Consider the following 17,992-nt stretch of genomic DNA (forward strand, 5'->3'; position numbering starts at 1 on the left):
GTATTATCAAGAATCTTAACCGTGAAATTATAATATTGAATAAAATTATGAAATTCAAAAAAGGCGCTTTCAATTGAGGGAGCCACTTGTATACCTTAATAATAATTGAGTTTTTGTTTAGTTTTTTGGCAACATGACAACATTTGTCCAACGCCGATCACAAGAAAATAAAGAGAAAGAAATATTGAGAGCGAAATAAAGATGATATAATTATATCCATTATTCATTGTTTAAAACCTATCATTCATGGCCATGGCAATGTCTCTGAGGTTGTTACTTAAGAATGTTTTGTGGTTTCCTTTGAAAATTTTGCAAGTTACTTCACCAGCAACGGACTGTAATAAAGAAATGGAAAAATTAGATAATGAAATATTTTGATTACGTTGAGAATAAAATTGGCTCTTGATTTAAGAATCAACTTACCTTAGATAAGAAGTAGTCTTTCGGACATCCTTCAATTTTAACTAATTCTTCATCCGCTCTGATTAAAAGAACTGAATTTGATGATTTAGCTTGTGTTTCTTCGTTATATTTGATTACCAATCTTGATTTTTGAACAAAACATTCAGATGCAAAAGCAAAGTCCTTAGCTTCACATGGTGGACCACCATTGTCAACATACAATTGAGCAGCTCGAGCAACTCTTTCGTCCTTATTCTTGATTTCAAAAAGTTCAGCTTTAGTTTTAACGTAATCTACTGGAACCAATTGAGATAGGAAAACAACTAAGGCTTCGACTTCTGTTTCAATCTTGTCATTGACACCAGCTTTAATTTGCCATTGTTTGGCAAAATGTTTGAATAAAACAGGTGACCCGTCGAGAAGTATGAGATTATCTACTTTGGCTTGTTTAGCCATTTCAAAGGCTACAACTGAACCAAATGAATAACCTACTAAATCGAAAGATTCTTCCGTTTGATGTTTACGGCACTCGGCGATGTAAAAAGATGCTGCATCCTCTAATGAATTAAATTTGGATGCCTCTTGGGTCCAATTAAGACCAATAACTGGTCGTGGGATAAGCTTAGCCAATGGTGCTAATAAATTAAAGGTACCCTCAATTGGTGGCAGGAAGAATATGGGTTTACCTTCATTGGCATCATTGAGTCTTACATCAACCCGACTAGGAATTGAGATAACAGGCATAGAGAGGTCAACGTCAGTTGATGATGCGGAAGCCTCATCACGTAAGACATTACTATTACCTGCACTGATTTCTTTAAGTTGACGAATGGTTAAAGCTCGAACTTCGACCATGGAAAGAATAAGATCATAGTCTCGTTCCAATGTTTGTTTAACCTCAACTCCCATCAATGAGTCCAAACCTAACTCACTAAGAGTGAGGGAAGGATGAAGTGAGGCAGGATTTTTAACACCCATGACGTGAGCCACGGCGCTGATAAGGTCACTTTTAGAAGAGGCTGGACCGCTAGATGATGAAGATGTGTCTTTGATGAAACTTGAGCAAACAGTGTAAGGTGATTGGAGGAAACGATCGAGACAAGATAGACAAGATGGAATCCTTTGAGGAATTGATGAACCAATAACAGTTTCATTAGTTCCCATTGTTTCAAGAATAACTCCAACATCACCGATTGCTCCCCATTGAACAGCTTTACCAGGTAATCCATCTTTAGCTCTTTGTTCACAAACGCGTTCCATAACACTATTAGCAAAACCATAATTAGTTTGACCCAGGTTACCCCGACCACAGGAAATAGATGAAAAGACTACGAAATAGTCAATACTTGGGCAAGATTGCCTTGAAACAGTGTCCAAATTAACGGTTCCTTTAATTTTGGGTTCACCAACTGCAGCGAATGCTTCAGATGATTGGTTTTCAAACATGGAATCATTAAGAACCATGGCAAGATTGAAGATACCTCCAACTGGACCTAAAGTTTTGGCCAAGTCGATCAATTCACGAGCACCCTTTTCAGTTGAAGCGTTAATTTGTGAGACAACAACATTGGCTCCCATTGATCGAAGTCGTTTGATTGATAAATACTGATAACCTTCTCGTGGACCACTTCGGGAAGTGAGGACAATATTTCTAGCTCCACGGTCAACCATCCAATGAGCTAACTCTAAACCGAAACCACCGAGACCACCAACAAGAATGTAACTCTTTGTAGGATAGAAAATGGTTCGAGCGATTGCAGGAATTTGAACAGCGACGGGTGGAGTGACTTGTGTTGGCTCTTCATCACAAATTTTAAGGATAACTTTACCAATGTGTTTACCTGATGCCATAAAACGGAAAGCTGATTCAGCTTCGTTTACTCCGAAAACAGTTCGAATAAGTGGCTTAACAGCGCCAGTTTTGATTCCTTCCTTAACCAGTTGGGAAACCATTTGTTTTTGAGCAATTAATGAAGTGGCTGGAGTCTTGCCGTTAGTGAAAAGGGAATCCAAAAGAATACCATGGAATCCAATGTTTTTAAGGAAAGCTGCCATACCAATGGGATTGTTTTGTGATAAGTCGTATTTACCGATTTCCAAGAATCGACCGTGTTGAGCTAAACAACGAATAGATGCGTGAAGTTTCTCTTCGGATAATGAATTGAGAACAACGTCAACACCTCGTCCTTTGGTCTCTCTCAAAACATGCTGTTCAAAGCTGGTGTTTCTTGAGTTGGCAATGTTTCGATCCTTCAATTGTGGGAATTGTTTCTTCAAAAATTCTCGTTTCTCCTTAGAACCGACTGTTGTGAAAACTTGACAACCCATTGATAAACAGATTGAGATTGCAGCTTGACCAACACCACCAGAACCAGAATGGATGAGAACTGATTCACCAGGTTGTAAATTACCTCGAACAATGAGAGAGTAATAGGCAGTTGAGTAAACAACTGGAACTGTAGCTGCTTCCTCCATTGACCAGCTTGATGGAATTTCCCAAATGAATTCGGGATCATTGACAACAACAGTGGTTGCCATACCTCTGGCTGGAGTCATACCCATGATTCGACGACCACGAGAGTCTCTTCCAGCAAATTCAAGACCTAAGATACAATCTTGAAGAGCAAGATCACCGGGAAGAGCATCGGGTGAAAGTTTACCTGTGGCCAACATGATGTCACGGAAATTGAGTGGTGCATAATAAACATGACAAAGTTGGTCTTTAGCTGAGAGAACTGAATATTTGTGGTTAGCTTCGAACCAACGAAGACTTGATAGATCTCCTCGAGTCATGACATTGAGGTAAGCATCAGTTGTCTCTCGAACTCCATCTTCCTCGATGTTTTTCAAGCAAATGTGTCGGTAAGAGCCAAGAACGGATTCTTGGAAGACGTTCATAACAAGATTCTTTTGCAATACTGAAGCAAATGGTTCTTTGGTGAAGTCAACTTTAGGAACATTTGACCCACTTTGATATATACATCTGATATGTGAGCCACCGGGTTCAAGTCGTAAACAATTAACTAGACCAATGACACCATTAAGAGGTGAGTCTTGAGCAACAATCCAAACATTTTGACCAGCTGGTTTAGTTTCGTACTCTTTGATTTTTCGTTTGAGTTCTTCAACCCAACCATAGTTGAAGGTATCAATGGGAACAATTGCTTGGTCTGAGGGTGATTTTGGAGTAACCTTACGGAATACAAGAATTGATGAGGTTAATCCGTCAGATTTTTGACTAATTAAGGAAAGTCCTAAAGATTTGGCTGATGAAATATATTCAGAAGCTTGATTACTGAAATCTTTAGCAGAATTTCCAAACAAAACGGATTCTGGGGCAGTCAGGTTATTACGAAGAACAATTAGAATAAATCCTTCGTCTTTTGTGATTGAAGTTAAGCTCTTGAGAGCACTGGATGGAGATGTTTTTTGAGTTGGGTTAAAGGCTGAAGAATCTTTAAAGATGACTAATTCTGTATTCTGAATTTCAGTAGGAACAGGGGAACTTCCCAAGTCATAAGTGCAAAGGAAAGTTTCATTTTCTAAGGTAGATGTGTTACCAAGTTCAGTTGGGTTTGGATGAGCAATTGAATATTCAAGTTTGGCTCCAGACAATTCAAGATATTCCTTGACTGAATTGTACAATAAAGAGGTTGATCCATTGATTTCAGTTGTTTTAATGTTGGAATGAGAGTTTTCAGCAATCAATGCAAGGGCTGATCGAAGGAATCGTTCTCGAGTGTAGACATTTGCGAGCAAGTCCTTTTGAATATCTTTCTGGTATTTGCTCATTGTTCTGTTAATTTTATCATCAAGAGATGATGAAGTTGAGTCTGAAGCAGCTCCATTGAGAGCATGCAATAAAGCAAAATCAGTAGGAGGACCATTCAAATAATGTTCAATTAAATCATTTGAAGCATCCTTGAAACCGTTCATTATTTCACGGTTATTTTTACCAACAGATGCAAGAACTTTAGATGCAAGAGTTGAACAAACTTGAAGATATTCGTCAATTTCTGATTTATCAGATTTAGATAGAACAGAAGACTCGTCATTAGGAATGAAAGCATATCGTTCAATGATTGGACTTTGAACAGCTTGTCGTCGAGGAGCAATGTTGGTTTTAAGACCTCGGAATTCCAATCCATGAGTAACAATAACATTGATTCGAGGATCATGTGCAACTGGGAATTCAGCGTTTTCAGCGACCTTAGACATAAGAAGCATTGGGTCACATCGAACTGATTGGAATCTAACAGGGAGGAAAAGAGCTCTAGTTGATCGTCCAATGATACCGAGTTGAAGAAGGTTATCGGCAAAAGATATCCAATTACCAGTCCAAGAAACGGTACCCTTTCGGCCGTCGTCGGTTGCTTCTTTCAAACCTTGGAAGGTTGTTCCATAATCATAACCACGAACTCTGAATTCTTTGTAAATGTCTTTGCCAGAAAGAGTGATTACTTCAGGTTTGCTTGGTTCAGCTAAAGTTTCGTCTAAAATGTGTGACATTTTAAGAACTGGCTCTTCAGGAACAGAAGCTTTACCAGTAGCAACAATAGCACCTCCTTCAGAGATTGAAAATTCACCAGAAGTTTCCATCATACGAATGACAAATTTAACTTGTCCATTTTTGGGTAAAATTGTTGCTCGTTGTAAAACAACATTTTCAAATTCAACGGGAATCTTATCGTGGAAACGACCCTTAATTTTGGCTAACATTTTCCAGGCCAACATGAGGTAACCAGTTGCTGGGAAAAGAATACGACCATCGATACAATGACCTGATAAGTATTGATCGTCAATTTCATTGAGATCAACCTTGACAACATAATCTGATGATGATGAAGGATTGAAATATTCAGGGTATTGAGTAACCAACCAAGATTGAGTGTGATCCCATTTGATGAGTGGACCAAGAGATTGAGTACCTCGAGGAACTGGGAAGCTAACTTTAGGGTAAAGATTCTCGAGTTTAGGGTTGAATCCAAGAGTATAAAGTTTAGCAAGGCTGGATAAGAAGAAGTCGAGATTTTCAGCATTTCCGTTACGTTTCATTAAACCAACGTAAACCATTTCTGGTCCTAAACTTCTCTTCAAGATAGCTTGTAAAAGAGTGTGTGGAGCGAATTCAATGAAAACACCATTTTTGGGTACAAACTTAAGAGCTTCTTGGAAGAGTACAGGGGAAACAAGATTGTTTACATAATAAGCTGGAGCAGAATATTTTGCACTGTCTTCATTCCATCGTTCTTCTGGAACTGATGATGAAACCCATTTGGGTGATCGTGGTTTGGGTTTCAAGACATCCTTGAGTTTTTCACTAAGATCGGGACCGATTGGGCCAATGTATGGAGAGTGGAAAGCGATGTCACAAGATTTAACTTCACGAGCGAAAATGTTTTCAGCCTTAAGTTCACCAACAAACTTCTTGACAACGCTGTAAGGACCAGAGATGGTGGTTGAATCCTCTGAATTGTGACAGGCACAAACAACTTCTTTTGGACAACGTTTTGCACATTCTTCCCATCCGAGACCAACAGCAGCCATTAAACCCTTTTCGTGGTGGGCATAATTGTCAACACATTTACCTCTCCAATAGGCTGAAAGCATCATTTGTCGTCTATCAAAACATCCATCAGCATAAGCACAACCCAATTCACCGACAGAGTGACCAACGATACCATCAGGTTCAATTCCAATTGCTCTCATAACATCAACCAAACCAATTTGAACGGCAGCAATGGAAACGAAGGGAGCAATAATGTTGTCTAAAGCTTTCTCATCATCTTCCAAGAGTAAATGAAGAAGATCAACACCGAATGGTTTAACAATTTCTGCACATTCGTGAATTGCGTTTGCGAAGATTTCAATTGGCATCATAGCTTTAGCCATAGCAGGCCATTGAGATCCCATACCAGAGAAGACGAACCAAATTGGTCCAGCTTCAGGAACACGAACAATTTCTCGTTGATAAGGTTCTTGGTTATCTTTTTTCATTAACATGTAACCTCGATGTTTCATACCAGTTGTTGCAGGAACTTTGGAAACTTCAGAAACCAAAGCTAAGAATTCTTTGGTTACTCGGGTTGGATTTTTCTCAATAAAGTCAAAGAATGAGTTAACACCTTCTTCTGTTCGTCCACACATGGTTACTACTCTGGGAATAGATCCGAAAATTTCAAATGAGTCATCAGTGAGTTCTTTGTCATTTGATTTAATCAAGGCATGGACATTGACACCACCAAATCCGAATGAATTGATAGCAGCAATTCCACCGTTATAAGGAGTGTTTTCAACTATTGGTTTGATTTGACCTCTTACAAGGGGCTTAATGTCAGGGTTGGGAGTATTAAAGTGAAGATTTGCGGGAATGTTTTTGTTTTCAAAAGCAATCAACACTTTAGCTAGTGAGCAAAGACCAGATGCTGGTTCAGTGTGACCCAAGTTTGACTTGACACCACCGATAAGAAGTGGTTCTGTTCGTCCTTGACAATAAACTTCTGCAATGGCATCAATTTCGATTGGATCACCAAGTTTGGTTCCAGTTCCGTGAGCTTCAACAAAGTTAACGTCTGTTGGGCTGATTCCTGATTCTTCAAGAACCTCTTTCATCAAATCTCGTTGAGCATCACGAGAGGGATGAGTAATACCCTCTTTTTTGTACCCATCAGTGTTGGTCTTGGAATGAATAACGGTGGCATAAATACGCTTTGCAGCAGATTTACGTTGAAGGAAGACAACAGAGCAAGCCTCTGATCGCACATAACCATCGGCTGATGCATCCATATGTTTACATTTACCTTCATTGGAAAGCATGTTCAATTTGTGAAATTGAAGAGCTGTTACAGGTCGAAGGCAGATTGAGACACCGCCGACTATTGCTTGATCACATTGACCTGATCGTAAACCTAACAAAGCTTGTTGGAAAGCCAAGAAGGAAGATGAACAAGCTGTATCTATGGCATATGAAGGTCCTTGGAAGTCGAATGTGTACGAGATACGATTGGCAAACATAGATCGAGAACAACCTGTTAATGCGTAACCAGATACCTTGGAAACATCCTGAGCTAAACCTTCTTCAACTTCAGAGACAGAAGCTCCAACATAGACACCAGTTCGAGTACCTCGAAGGGAATGTGGATTAACACCAGCATCACAAAGAGCCTCGTAAGTTAACTCAAGCAACATTCGAGCTTGAGGGTCCATAAGGTTGGCCTGTTTACCATGGACACCAAAAAATTGAGCATCAAATTTGGAAAGATCCTTTATTTTACCACTTCGAGTTGGTAATCCATATAAACCTAAAAATAGAGAAAAAAACAGGTTAAAAGTTGGATAAATTGCAATCTTTAACCATCTATTTTGAGACATTAAGTTACATACCTAAAGGCCATCGTCGATCATCTTCTGTTATCATGTCAACATTGTCAAACAGATTTTTGGCAAGCTCGTCGATGTTATCCGATTCAGCGAAACGACCTGAAATACCACTAATAACGATATCTTCAGTCATTTCCCATTCGGGTGCTTTCGTTTCTTCAACAGAAGGCATTTTTCAGTCTGTAATGGTGAAAAAAGAGAAGATAATTAGTTTAATTGATTAAAAAATTAAACCTGCTTGACAACAAGCAAGAAGAGACTTGGAAAAAGGATTATGAAAGAAGAGATGGAAATATCCATTGAGTTTGTCGTAACCATAAAAGGCAACCAAGTAAGATGATGAAATGATGAAAAAAGATGAAAGGAAATGAAAAGCTATTGGCTATCGATTGATGCAGGAAGGAAAAAAATTACACTTTTATATCAACCTGGAAGGGGTTTGGTTTAATTTGTAAAAAAAGGTGGAAACAAAGAATCGACAATCTTATTTGTACGTTTCTCACAGTTAATTGTAAGCATTACTTGAAGAAAAAAACGAACATGATAATGTCTCTATCAGTTTAGATTATGCTAGATGTTAGATTAGATCTTTTCTTTGTCTCCACTTTTTTAGACAATGTTTTTAAACATTTCACATTACCAAGAGTTATAATTTTTAAGTGATCACAATGAAAGGGTGAAAGGTAAACGCACAAAAGGTAAAAAATCAAGTTATTGACACAAGAATCAAAAAATTGTATTCATTTTGAATTGAAGATAGACATTCATTTTTGATGTGTAGCTTATCAATAGACTGACTAACCAACACTAAATCAAAAACATTGAACAAGCTTAATTTTTCCGCCTTTGTTCAACGAAAAGTTGAATTTAATTCAATTTTTACCTTGTTCAGTTAACTGTGACTCGAAATGAAAAATAGTTTCCTCATAGATAATGAAAAATTACACCGATAATTGACAGTTTCATGTAAAAGTAACGGTTAGACAAGAGCCAATAAAATTAAACGGCGAAACAAATGAAACTGAGCAACATTTGAAAGGATAAAAATAGCAAAATATGCATCTTCTTATATACACTAAATGAAGATGCAATATGAATCAAGTTTCAAATATAAATATGATTTTCCAGCTATTCAACTCATCCATCTATAACTGATAGATATTTTTTTCTTAATCATCATCACCGTAATCATTCTCAATTGTCTTTCCTTCAGGTATCATCTTTGAAAAGCGCATTTCTTTAAAAATGATAAACACGAAGGCGAATTAAATCAACCAGCGATTGTATTAAAACAAGTAAATCAACTATTGATTGTCAATCCCCAAGATGACAAAACGTGTGTCAACCTATTCTCATCTTTTACTCCGTTTACTCAATAGATCAAAACGTTTGTCTTAATGTACATTATATTATCCACGCTACTATGCCCAGTATAAGAGTTGATCAGTTGAAAAGACACACACACACAAAATGAAGTTTTTTCAAAAAGAAGGGAAAAAAAGGTGAAAATGTTTTATCAAACAGTCCGTTAAACTTTCATCAGTAGACTGTTTCGGACTCAGGCTGATGATTCCTGATGGGAGAGAGGGTTAAACAACAGTTCAATACTAGTTGACAACGGTTATTAAATTGGTTTACGTTGTGCATCTAATTTGATGGTAATGTCGAGTGCCACTGCAAGATTTTCACAGCAAATCTTAAACAAAACCTTGAATTGATTGGTGAGAAGGGCAACATGGAAACTCAACTGAAAACTAAAGTAATTGAAACAACGATAAGCTAGAAGGCCGTGTTAAGGCTTTGATGGATCAACAACCAGAATTACCTGAACATAGCAAATTCACGTGGATTCAATGTGAACTGATCATCATTTATATGATTAAATAGAGTATCAAGTATAAAGTTATTATTAAAACTATTTAATTTCAAAAATCATTTCTTTCCCTCTCATCTTTGTTAAACTTCAATTTATTGTGAAACTTTTGATTAACTATCAGAATCATTCTGATGATTCTGATAATTCAAGGTTAGTAAGCAAGCTTAACTTATCCTTTTGTGCATTGAAATTATTGCCTTCAAACATGTTTGAAACATTTGAACTGGAATAATGGAAGAGAAGAAGATTACATAAATTGTTCTTACAATTTAAATTGAGAGTAAAGTGTAAACTGTAATAGTTGGTTAAATTGTTAACAATCAGTTGGCATCATTTACCAACATCGGACATTGTTCATTGAGATTCAATACAAGGAAAGTTTGGTGAGGTTCAAAAACGTAACAATGATTAATTTTATTTACTGCCAATTAAAACGTCACTCTCATCGAGCTAATTCATTTCAATTGACAATACTGTATATTGATTCGTTTCACTTATCAAGGTTAATTATCATAATTTAACAGAGACTCGATGTTGATTTGGATAAATTTTCAACAAGAAAAAGATCAATCAATTTGGTCATTTTAAATTGTTGGGTTAAAAAAAAGGTTTTCTCTCAAACCATTTAACATTTACATTGCCGTTATATCGGACGATAGTGACGCTGATTGTGACGATCATCACGATCAACCCACTGAAATAACTAGTTGTCCGGGAAAAGTTGGGATAAAATTTCAATTGTATTGTGTAAAGTATTTACATTCATTTGGTGTCTTTGCATTTTCATGGTCAGGGGAACGCAACAATTTACTTGATAATTAAGTTGATGAGCATTTCCAATATTAAATTACAAGGAAAGACGTAACAATAATGGTTAATAAGCTAAAATTAGCATGAAGTAAACCTGTTGATAGTCAATTGGAAGACTGTTTTTCCTCTCAATAGCGTATTCAAAATTGTTATCATTTACCTAATTTACTGATTAATACCATGAGAAAGGTGAAATTAAATTAACCTGAAAAAATGGTTGAATTTCAAGATTAGATTAAAATTTGTTGTCAGACTAACCAAGCTCATCCAGATCAAGATGAAAGACAAACTCATTTTGTGGTTGTTTTCAGTTAATTGTAAGTAAATTGTCAAATCAAATCTGATAATCTATGTTAATAGCTTTTTCTTTGAAGGAAACTAATTCTTCACTTTCCAAGGCAATCTTAATCAACAGTTGAGATTACAATTTACAAGGTAACAATTTACTCTAGACTTTTAAATTGCTATCAATTGTTTAAACGATAATCAGTTTAAATTGAGATTGATTCAGATTCTGGTTGAAAAAATGAGGTTATTATTGGTGATCAACTTTTATTGCTATTATTATTAATCACAATAAAGATCTTAATGATGATTTTGTTTTCAAACCCTTGCAGGTTAATTGGTTAATTGTTTCATTTCCTATTCAACCTTTTTCTCAATTAAATCCAATAAAAAAGAGGGAAAAAATTAGAACAATTGGAATTAGATTATTGATCCATTAATTCTTTCATTGTTATTGACTGTAAATTAATTGCTGCAAATCTTGATTTACACTTTAAATGAACAGTTAGTAGCAATAATTGAATCAATGATTAGGAAATGGCGAGAAAAGTGACAAATTTCAAACTTAATTTCCTTAAATTGTGACAATTAAACATTGTTATATTTTCCTGTGATAAAGTTTATCTGAAATTGTTGAGAATCAAGTGTCAATCTTGAACTATTGATTGAATGTAATTCAATGTAACAAAATAAAAATCAATTGAAAGACAATCTGAAAATGGTTATCAACAGCAAAATTATTGGAATCATAAGAAACATTAGATTATCAATTTGTTGCTAAAATGACCGGTTAAAGTATAAAGTTATGTAAATATACTCTACCTTGAGGTCATTTTCAGTCAACTTTCTGTTTCAATGCTTCAAGCATTAATTGATAGTTTCAAGGAGAAAAGTTTATCGGAAATTAAAGTCGTTGACTTGTAAGTTTGAACCAATGAAAGGCGAAAGTGCCATCTCTTCAGAATTCATCTCAAAATATCTTTTGTTTCAATTTAACCATTTTTTATTCCTTAGCATTTCATTGTTTAGCAACTATTTTGGCTTCAAATAACGTGCAGAAGATGAGAGAAATGACTTTTTACGGAGTTTCTTTTTGTCTTCAGAAAAAAATGAGAAACATCAAAAGGTGACAAAATTAGGTCTAAGTTGATCGCGATATGGATCATTCGTTGAGTTGACTCGGTTCAATGATGAAAAACATGCTTGACACACGAAGAAGGGGGTAAAGAGTTACCTTTTTTAAAGGTATATTTTTACAGTCAATCGGGTGAAACGATGAAGCGGTAGTAAACAAGTTGAGAATGTTTTGGAAATGTTGATGATGATGATGATGTTGATGATGAAGGAAAGTTTTTAAATGCTTAATTCAACTTCATTTTACGCTTTAGGTTAAGTTTAAGCAATAAATAAGGAGAAACTGGTGAAGCTAAAGAAGTTAAAGGTAGGTTAGCAATTGGAGGTGAAGATATGGGTAACAATCATGCAAAAAGTAATTATCAAGTTATGAACAGATTTGAGAGAGGAAGAGAAAAGTGATGAACATTTAATATACCAAATTATTATATAAGCTTTAAAGGGATATTAATCCGTAAAAACCGACCTTCGTAGTTGGTAGTGTGTTTAAAGGAACAGGTCAACGAAGAGTAGATGGAAGGAAGAAAAGAAGAAATAAAAAGAAGAAATGAGAAGATGAATGAGAGGTGAAAGAGAGTTGACTAACTTTCTATCCATTCATTAGCATATACCTTTCAGGTCAACCTAAAGTTCGTGGTCAGAAGGAAATGCAACAGAATTTGGAAAAGTTGAAAAGATTCGAAGAGAATGAGAAATAATTACATCTACCTTTTGTTACCTTCATCAGTGCTACTACAATCATCATTATGGCTATCATAAACATGATTATTCATTATTATTTTACTCGGCTGTTTAATTAATAGACATTTTTACCATTTTTTTTCCTGCTTCCATTTCTCATGTTAACAAAACATGACACAAACTAACAGATCAAGTGAAGAATGTGAAAAAGTTGGAATGGATTAGCTTGAAGCATTCAACAGTTAGTTGCGCGCTTTTTTTACTTTCCCTTTCTCTTTATTTAATCTGTCTATCTTTATCTTTCCCTCATTGATTAGCAAGGCAACTAATTAACTGTCAAAGTATACAAGCTAACACATTAAGTTGAAAGTTATTTTTTTTGCAAAAATAACTTTCACCGGGAAACTAGCTTCATGTTGCAACAAAATACAAGTTGTAATCTGATAACAATTGAGTCAAAGACGAGTCATAAGTTGAACTTACCCTTGATTATTTTTGAATCCTCTGATTATCTGCCTAGTGAGTTAATGGTCAACAAAAACGGGTAAATTGTATAACGTTTTAAAAGTTGAACTCAACAGCAACAAGAAAAAAAATAGATTTGATGATTAGAGCGCAAACAAAATAGATATGTTAAAATTTTAACAAAAATAGATCACAAAGTGAAAAGTGAGACTTTGGTTTGACCAAGAATACGATAAATTGCACAGTTGCTATGAATTAATTAACAGCCACAATCAAAGAGTAACACTATTGACAATGGTTAATGAAGGGCAAAAAAGCGTTGAGAAAATTAAGAGATAGAGAAAGAAAAAAAATTAGACTCAAGAATATGTCACAGGGTGATGAGTAACTGGTGGTTATGGTGGTTATCGTTGTTGGTGATTGTCAATAGATATTGGTGGTTGCAAGTTAATTGTGATCAATTTTATAAAGTGAAAAAAACAGATTAATCAGAGTTTCATCTACATCGATTGGACTGAAACGTTGGAATGATCTTGACTGACTTAAAGAAGAAGAGGAAAAAGGAGAGGTTTTAACACCATTAAAAACATACGTTGAAAGTAGCGTGAATCAACAAAAGATGACGGCTCAGGTGATCTCAACTCAACAGCCAATCAAATATTATCTTCCCCTCACTTTGAACCAGGGGAAATCAAGTAACTGAGAACCTCCTTGGACTCTTTCTTTTTCGCTGTCTACATTAACTGTCTTTCCTTTTTTCTTAATACATTATGTTCCTTTTTTTTGGTGAATGTATGTGTCTCTTCTGCACCCCTTTGCACCATCGTCATCATTATCTTCATCGTCAACTCTAATAACAAGAAACAACATCATTTCCATCATGTTAATCAACTTGATATTCATTATCTTTATTGAGGAAACAATGTGGTTATGTTGTGTCTGATATGTGCATCTTGTTTTCATATTGCTGCACATTGAGATTGTTTCTACTCGTTTCCTATCAATTTGCCTTCTCCTCATCGTCTTCGTTCCAATCATTTTTCACCATCATCTTCACTTTTTAATCCCTGTGGAAGAGACTCTCAACCCTTCTGATGACGTTCACCATGTTGACACTGAAAATCCATGTGAACATGTATTTACACAACGTGGTTGAAAAAAAAACACTCAATGTTGGATAATATTTGATAAAGTATAGCATTGCTTAATCAATTATGTAATGACAAAATAATTATCGATAGTTTGGTCTCAGATTCAGATGAATGAAATTTGTTCATGTTAGTTTGAAAGGAGCTGAAATCAAGTAAAATGAGCCGATGGTGTTTTTATCTCGATTAATCATTTTGAATTTGTATAGTTTTCCCTCAATTTTTGCAGGAAAAGTTTTTTATCATTTAGGCAATGTAAAAAGACTTGTTGATACCCTGCTAACCCTGTTAGTATAAGTGATATATTCACTCTCTTTGGCCTCTCAGAAGCATGCTTTTTTGTTCTAGTTAATCAGTTAATCCCTTTAATTACATAAAATCTATCTTTTTTTCAAGTGCTTACCATTTCTCATCAAGTATTAGCATTAATGATTAACTTAATCTATGTCTCTTGGCTATCATTTTCTTTCTACTCTTCTTAGGTAATCTTTATAAGGAATACAGTTACATTCGTTAGAGCATCAAACGCTGTCAATGCATGCAAGTCAATGCAAATCAATGTTCAATTGGCATATGTAAAATGAATGATATCTCAATTTGAATACTCTAAGGAAAACTCTCGAACTAATAAAAGACCATTAAAGTTTATTCGACAAGGACGAAGCACTCACTGAATGTCGGATACTCAGAGAAATTTAAGCTTGGATTGTCAAAGTCATTTGAAAAGTCAAAAATGGAGATGACCAAGATGATGATGGTGATAATTACGATGATGGAGACAATTGCAGTTGAAAAATCGAATAAAAGCTGAACAGAATCGCTCACCGGCAATAGCAACATACAATTATCAAAAATGAAGCAGTTTGGGTTAATTTTGGATGAAAAAAAATGAAATCAACTGGCAACTTGAATCTAATTGATTTGCATTTAAAGAGCAAGGAAAGATCAAAGAGGACCAAAGAAATTATCCTGGTAAAAAGAAGAAAGAGAGAAAGACAGAAAAGAAAGACTGGTTATTTTTCCAGCTTAACTGGTTAATAATTGTGGTTCGATGGGTTGATCGGGTGAGTGGGGCGTGAGGATGAAAAGGATGATTATGGGGAGGAGAGTTGCAATGGAGATGAGAAAAGAGAACAACAAAAAAGAAGGAAAAGTTTCCAAAGCATGATAATCACCTGATTCAAGGTGACTTGTAACATTATCATCATCAACATTCTCATTATTAACATGAATCTCTTATTTTTTATTCTTTCAGCCATTCATATTGGGATGGAAAAGTCTATTTGAACATTATTGGTAAACAAGAGGATGAGGATATTTCCATCATTTTCAATTTCATCTAATTCTGGAACCTGTTAAATTGTCTCATTTTTCAACATTTCCCCATGACTATTTAACGGTCAAACTGCAATGTAAATCTCATGTTTCCCCTGTCAAGGCCTAAGGACAAATATTTTGGGTTCCAGGTTGAAGACGTCTTTACATTTTTTGGGTAATTCACTCACAAGGCCAAATTGATGGAAAGTTGTTTGTTTGATTAAATCGCAATTTAATTTTATGGCTTAAAGTAGTTTGTCATGTTGCCAGTATTGACCAGTAAACTAGTCAATGATGGTTGCAATGACAATTATTGAATATAACAGTTTTTTAATCAATTGGTTTCCTTACATCAATGAGATGTCAACTGTTGAACGGATTTTGATTAAATATTAACCAATTCATAATTCAATTTCATCAATCTCATTTCGTCTTTTGACCCTCAAAAATTTTCAATAAATCATATTGTCGACTTGAATTTTGCGGGGATTTTCCTAGTTATTTGTAAACCCAAAGAAATTTCATTTGGTTGATGAAAAAAAAAGGTGAATCAAATATTCCACTTTTAAATTATTTTCCACTTTTCCTTAAGTTGTACACAGATTAATGATTAACTGCTAATTCAAATCACATTTCCCCATCAATTTCAAGTATACAATTGTAACAAGCGAATCATTGTTAAATTATCTATTAAATCTGCTAATTTAACTCTGTTGATGAGCAACTTCAAAGGGACATTTGAATGTAAAGATACAATTTTACTGTTAGCTTAATTGTATGCTATTATTAAGTTAACTTTGCATAATAACTATCATGCTTTTTGTATATGGTTGATTAATTTAGAAAGCATTTCTTCCGCAATTTGAATTGATCATGTTTTTATGTGCAAACCAACGATGAACAACCGATTCTCTTAATGATAGTTCAAATTATGATGATGTATCAATTGCATTTGGCATCCTATCAGAAAGATTAAATTGTTAACAATCGAAGATTGAATGGTGATTATCAACAGTAGATTTCAACTGTAGATATCATTTCTAGTTGAAATTAAAGCACAGTCCTTGAAATTATCTCGATTCATGGAAAGCAACCTTGTCCAACCTTTTAAAATTGTCCACAATTTTACATCTTGCTGTACAAATTGTCCCATCCATCAACATCAACAATTAATCTCTCATAGTTAATATCGCAGCACTGGTTTTGGTGTATGTTGAAGGTGAAAAGTTAAAATGTTGAGTTGATTGCAGCGTTGAAATCAATGATAAAAGAAGAGGAAAACATGAGGAGAAAGAAACAAATAAATTGGTAAACAAGAAAACAAATTAAAAAGAAACAAAAGAAAAGTGAATTGAATGTAAAATGGTGAAAGTTGATAAGTGAAAGTAGCTGATTAAGGAGAGAGCCTGTAGGTCAATTGATTATGATTAACCTTCAGAAAAGGTCAAGTTAATCTCTTAAATCAAGTTTAATAATCACCATCATTTATTATTGTTTTTGTTGTTCTTCTTCTTTGACTTCTTTTTCAACTTTCATTTCTCATGTTATTGTTGTTGTTTTGTTAGTGATGATGTTGATGATGGGAAGCTAATGATGATAATGATGACGACGATGATGATGACGGATAATAGCGGGTCTCCTTATCGTCATAAATAAAACCCAAAAACTAGTTCCATCCTTTGAGTGAAATTGCGCTGCAAATTTTGACTCCATTTTTTTCCAAGCATCCAGTTTCACTTGAATATCGTTAACCACTTTTTTATTATGACGATTGTTTCCTTAATTTTCAATACAATACCATAATTTTAATCCCAATTTACAGCAATAATCCAAGGGGAAAAAGGTGAATCAATTGATTGTCACAATCAGTTTTGATGAACAGGAAAAAAAAGGTTTAAGCCTAAAAATTGTTTGGGTTACAATAAAAAAAACAAAAGTATCACAAATCACCTCAAGATGGCCTTTGACTTGTTAATTGTTACAAATTTAAAGCGGTCATTTTAAATTGAATAAAGTGTTAAAAGTAATTGTTTTATAATTGAATCAAAAGTCCAACAATTTATTAACTCAACCATTTAATAGGATTTATTAATCTAATAATGAATTTACTTATTGACAAATCCAGTTAAATCCAAGTTAACCCAAAGAAATCTGGTTAACTTGAAAGGAATCGCCAAGCGGTTTGAATGGCGAACCAAGCTTTACAAGTGATTAATCAGAATTAAATTTTATGTAAAGCTTAATCATTATGAAATTTACTTTTACTTTAACCTTTTTCATTGAATTTACACAATTTAATTTCAATCTATAATTATAATTAATTTGAATTGTTGAACAGCAAAAATTTGCAAAGTGTTTCTTGATGTTACCTAATCTTGTCTTAATAGGACAACACATTAATAACAACCTTTCAAATTGTGTGTTTAAAATGTTGATGATGTTCACTTTTGAATTACTATTAAATTAAAAGCTGGTACAATTAAGCATACTCAAT

General features: G+C 34.6%; 1 protein-coding gene and 2 long non-coding RNA genes across 3 annotated transcripts; 1 reads left to right on the plus strand and 2 right to left on the minus strand.

Moving 5' to 3' along the window:
* Positions 1–423: 423 nt before the first annotated feature.
* LOC107361055 (fatty acid synthase) lies at positions 424–13,577 on the minus strand. The gene is given in 4 exon segments (XM_015927769.3): positions 424–536; positions 538–7,703; positions 7,786–7,962; positions 13,052–13,577. Coding segments are annotated over 3 exon segments (7,386 nt in total). The 5' UTR covers positions 7,955–7,962; positions 13,052–13,577; the 3' UTR covers positions 424–485.
* A 236-nt stretch (positions 13,578–13,813) lies between these two features.
* Positions 13,814–15,976, plus strand: LOC107361058 (uncharacterized). The gene is made up of 3 exons (XR_001568444.3): positions 13,814–14,225; positions 14,664–15,366; positions 15,437–15,976. It is a non-coding gene; the product is annotated as an uncharacterized LOC107361058 (long non-coding RNA).
* Positions 15,977–16,254: 278 nt separating this feature from the next.
* On the minus strand, positions 16,255–17,420 carry LOC112538734 (uncharacterized). The gene is made up of 2 exons (XR_003082052.2): positions 16,978–17,420; positions 16,255–16,695 (listed from the first exon to the last, which is right to left on the minus strand). It is a non-coding gene; the product is annotated as an uncharacterized LOC112538734 (long non-coding RNA).
* Positions 17,421–17,992: the final 572 nt, after the last annotated feature.

Source organism: Tetranychus urticae, chromosome 1 (genome assembly GCF_039701765.1).
Source record: "Tetranychus urticae isolate SD_2017Ah chromosome 1, NJAU_TeUrti_SD_1.0, whole genome shotgun sequence".
Taxonomy (NCBI): Eukaryota; Metazoa; Arthropoda; class Arachnida; order Trombidiformes; family Tetranychidae; genus Tetranychus; species Tetranychus urticae.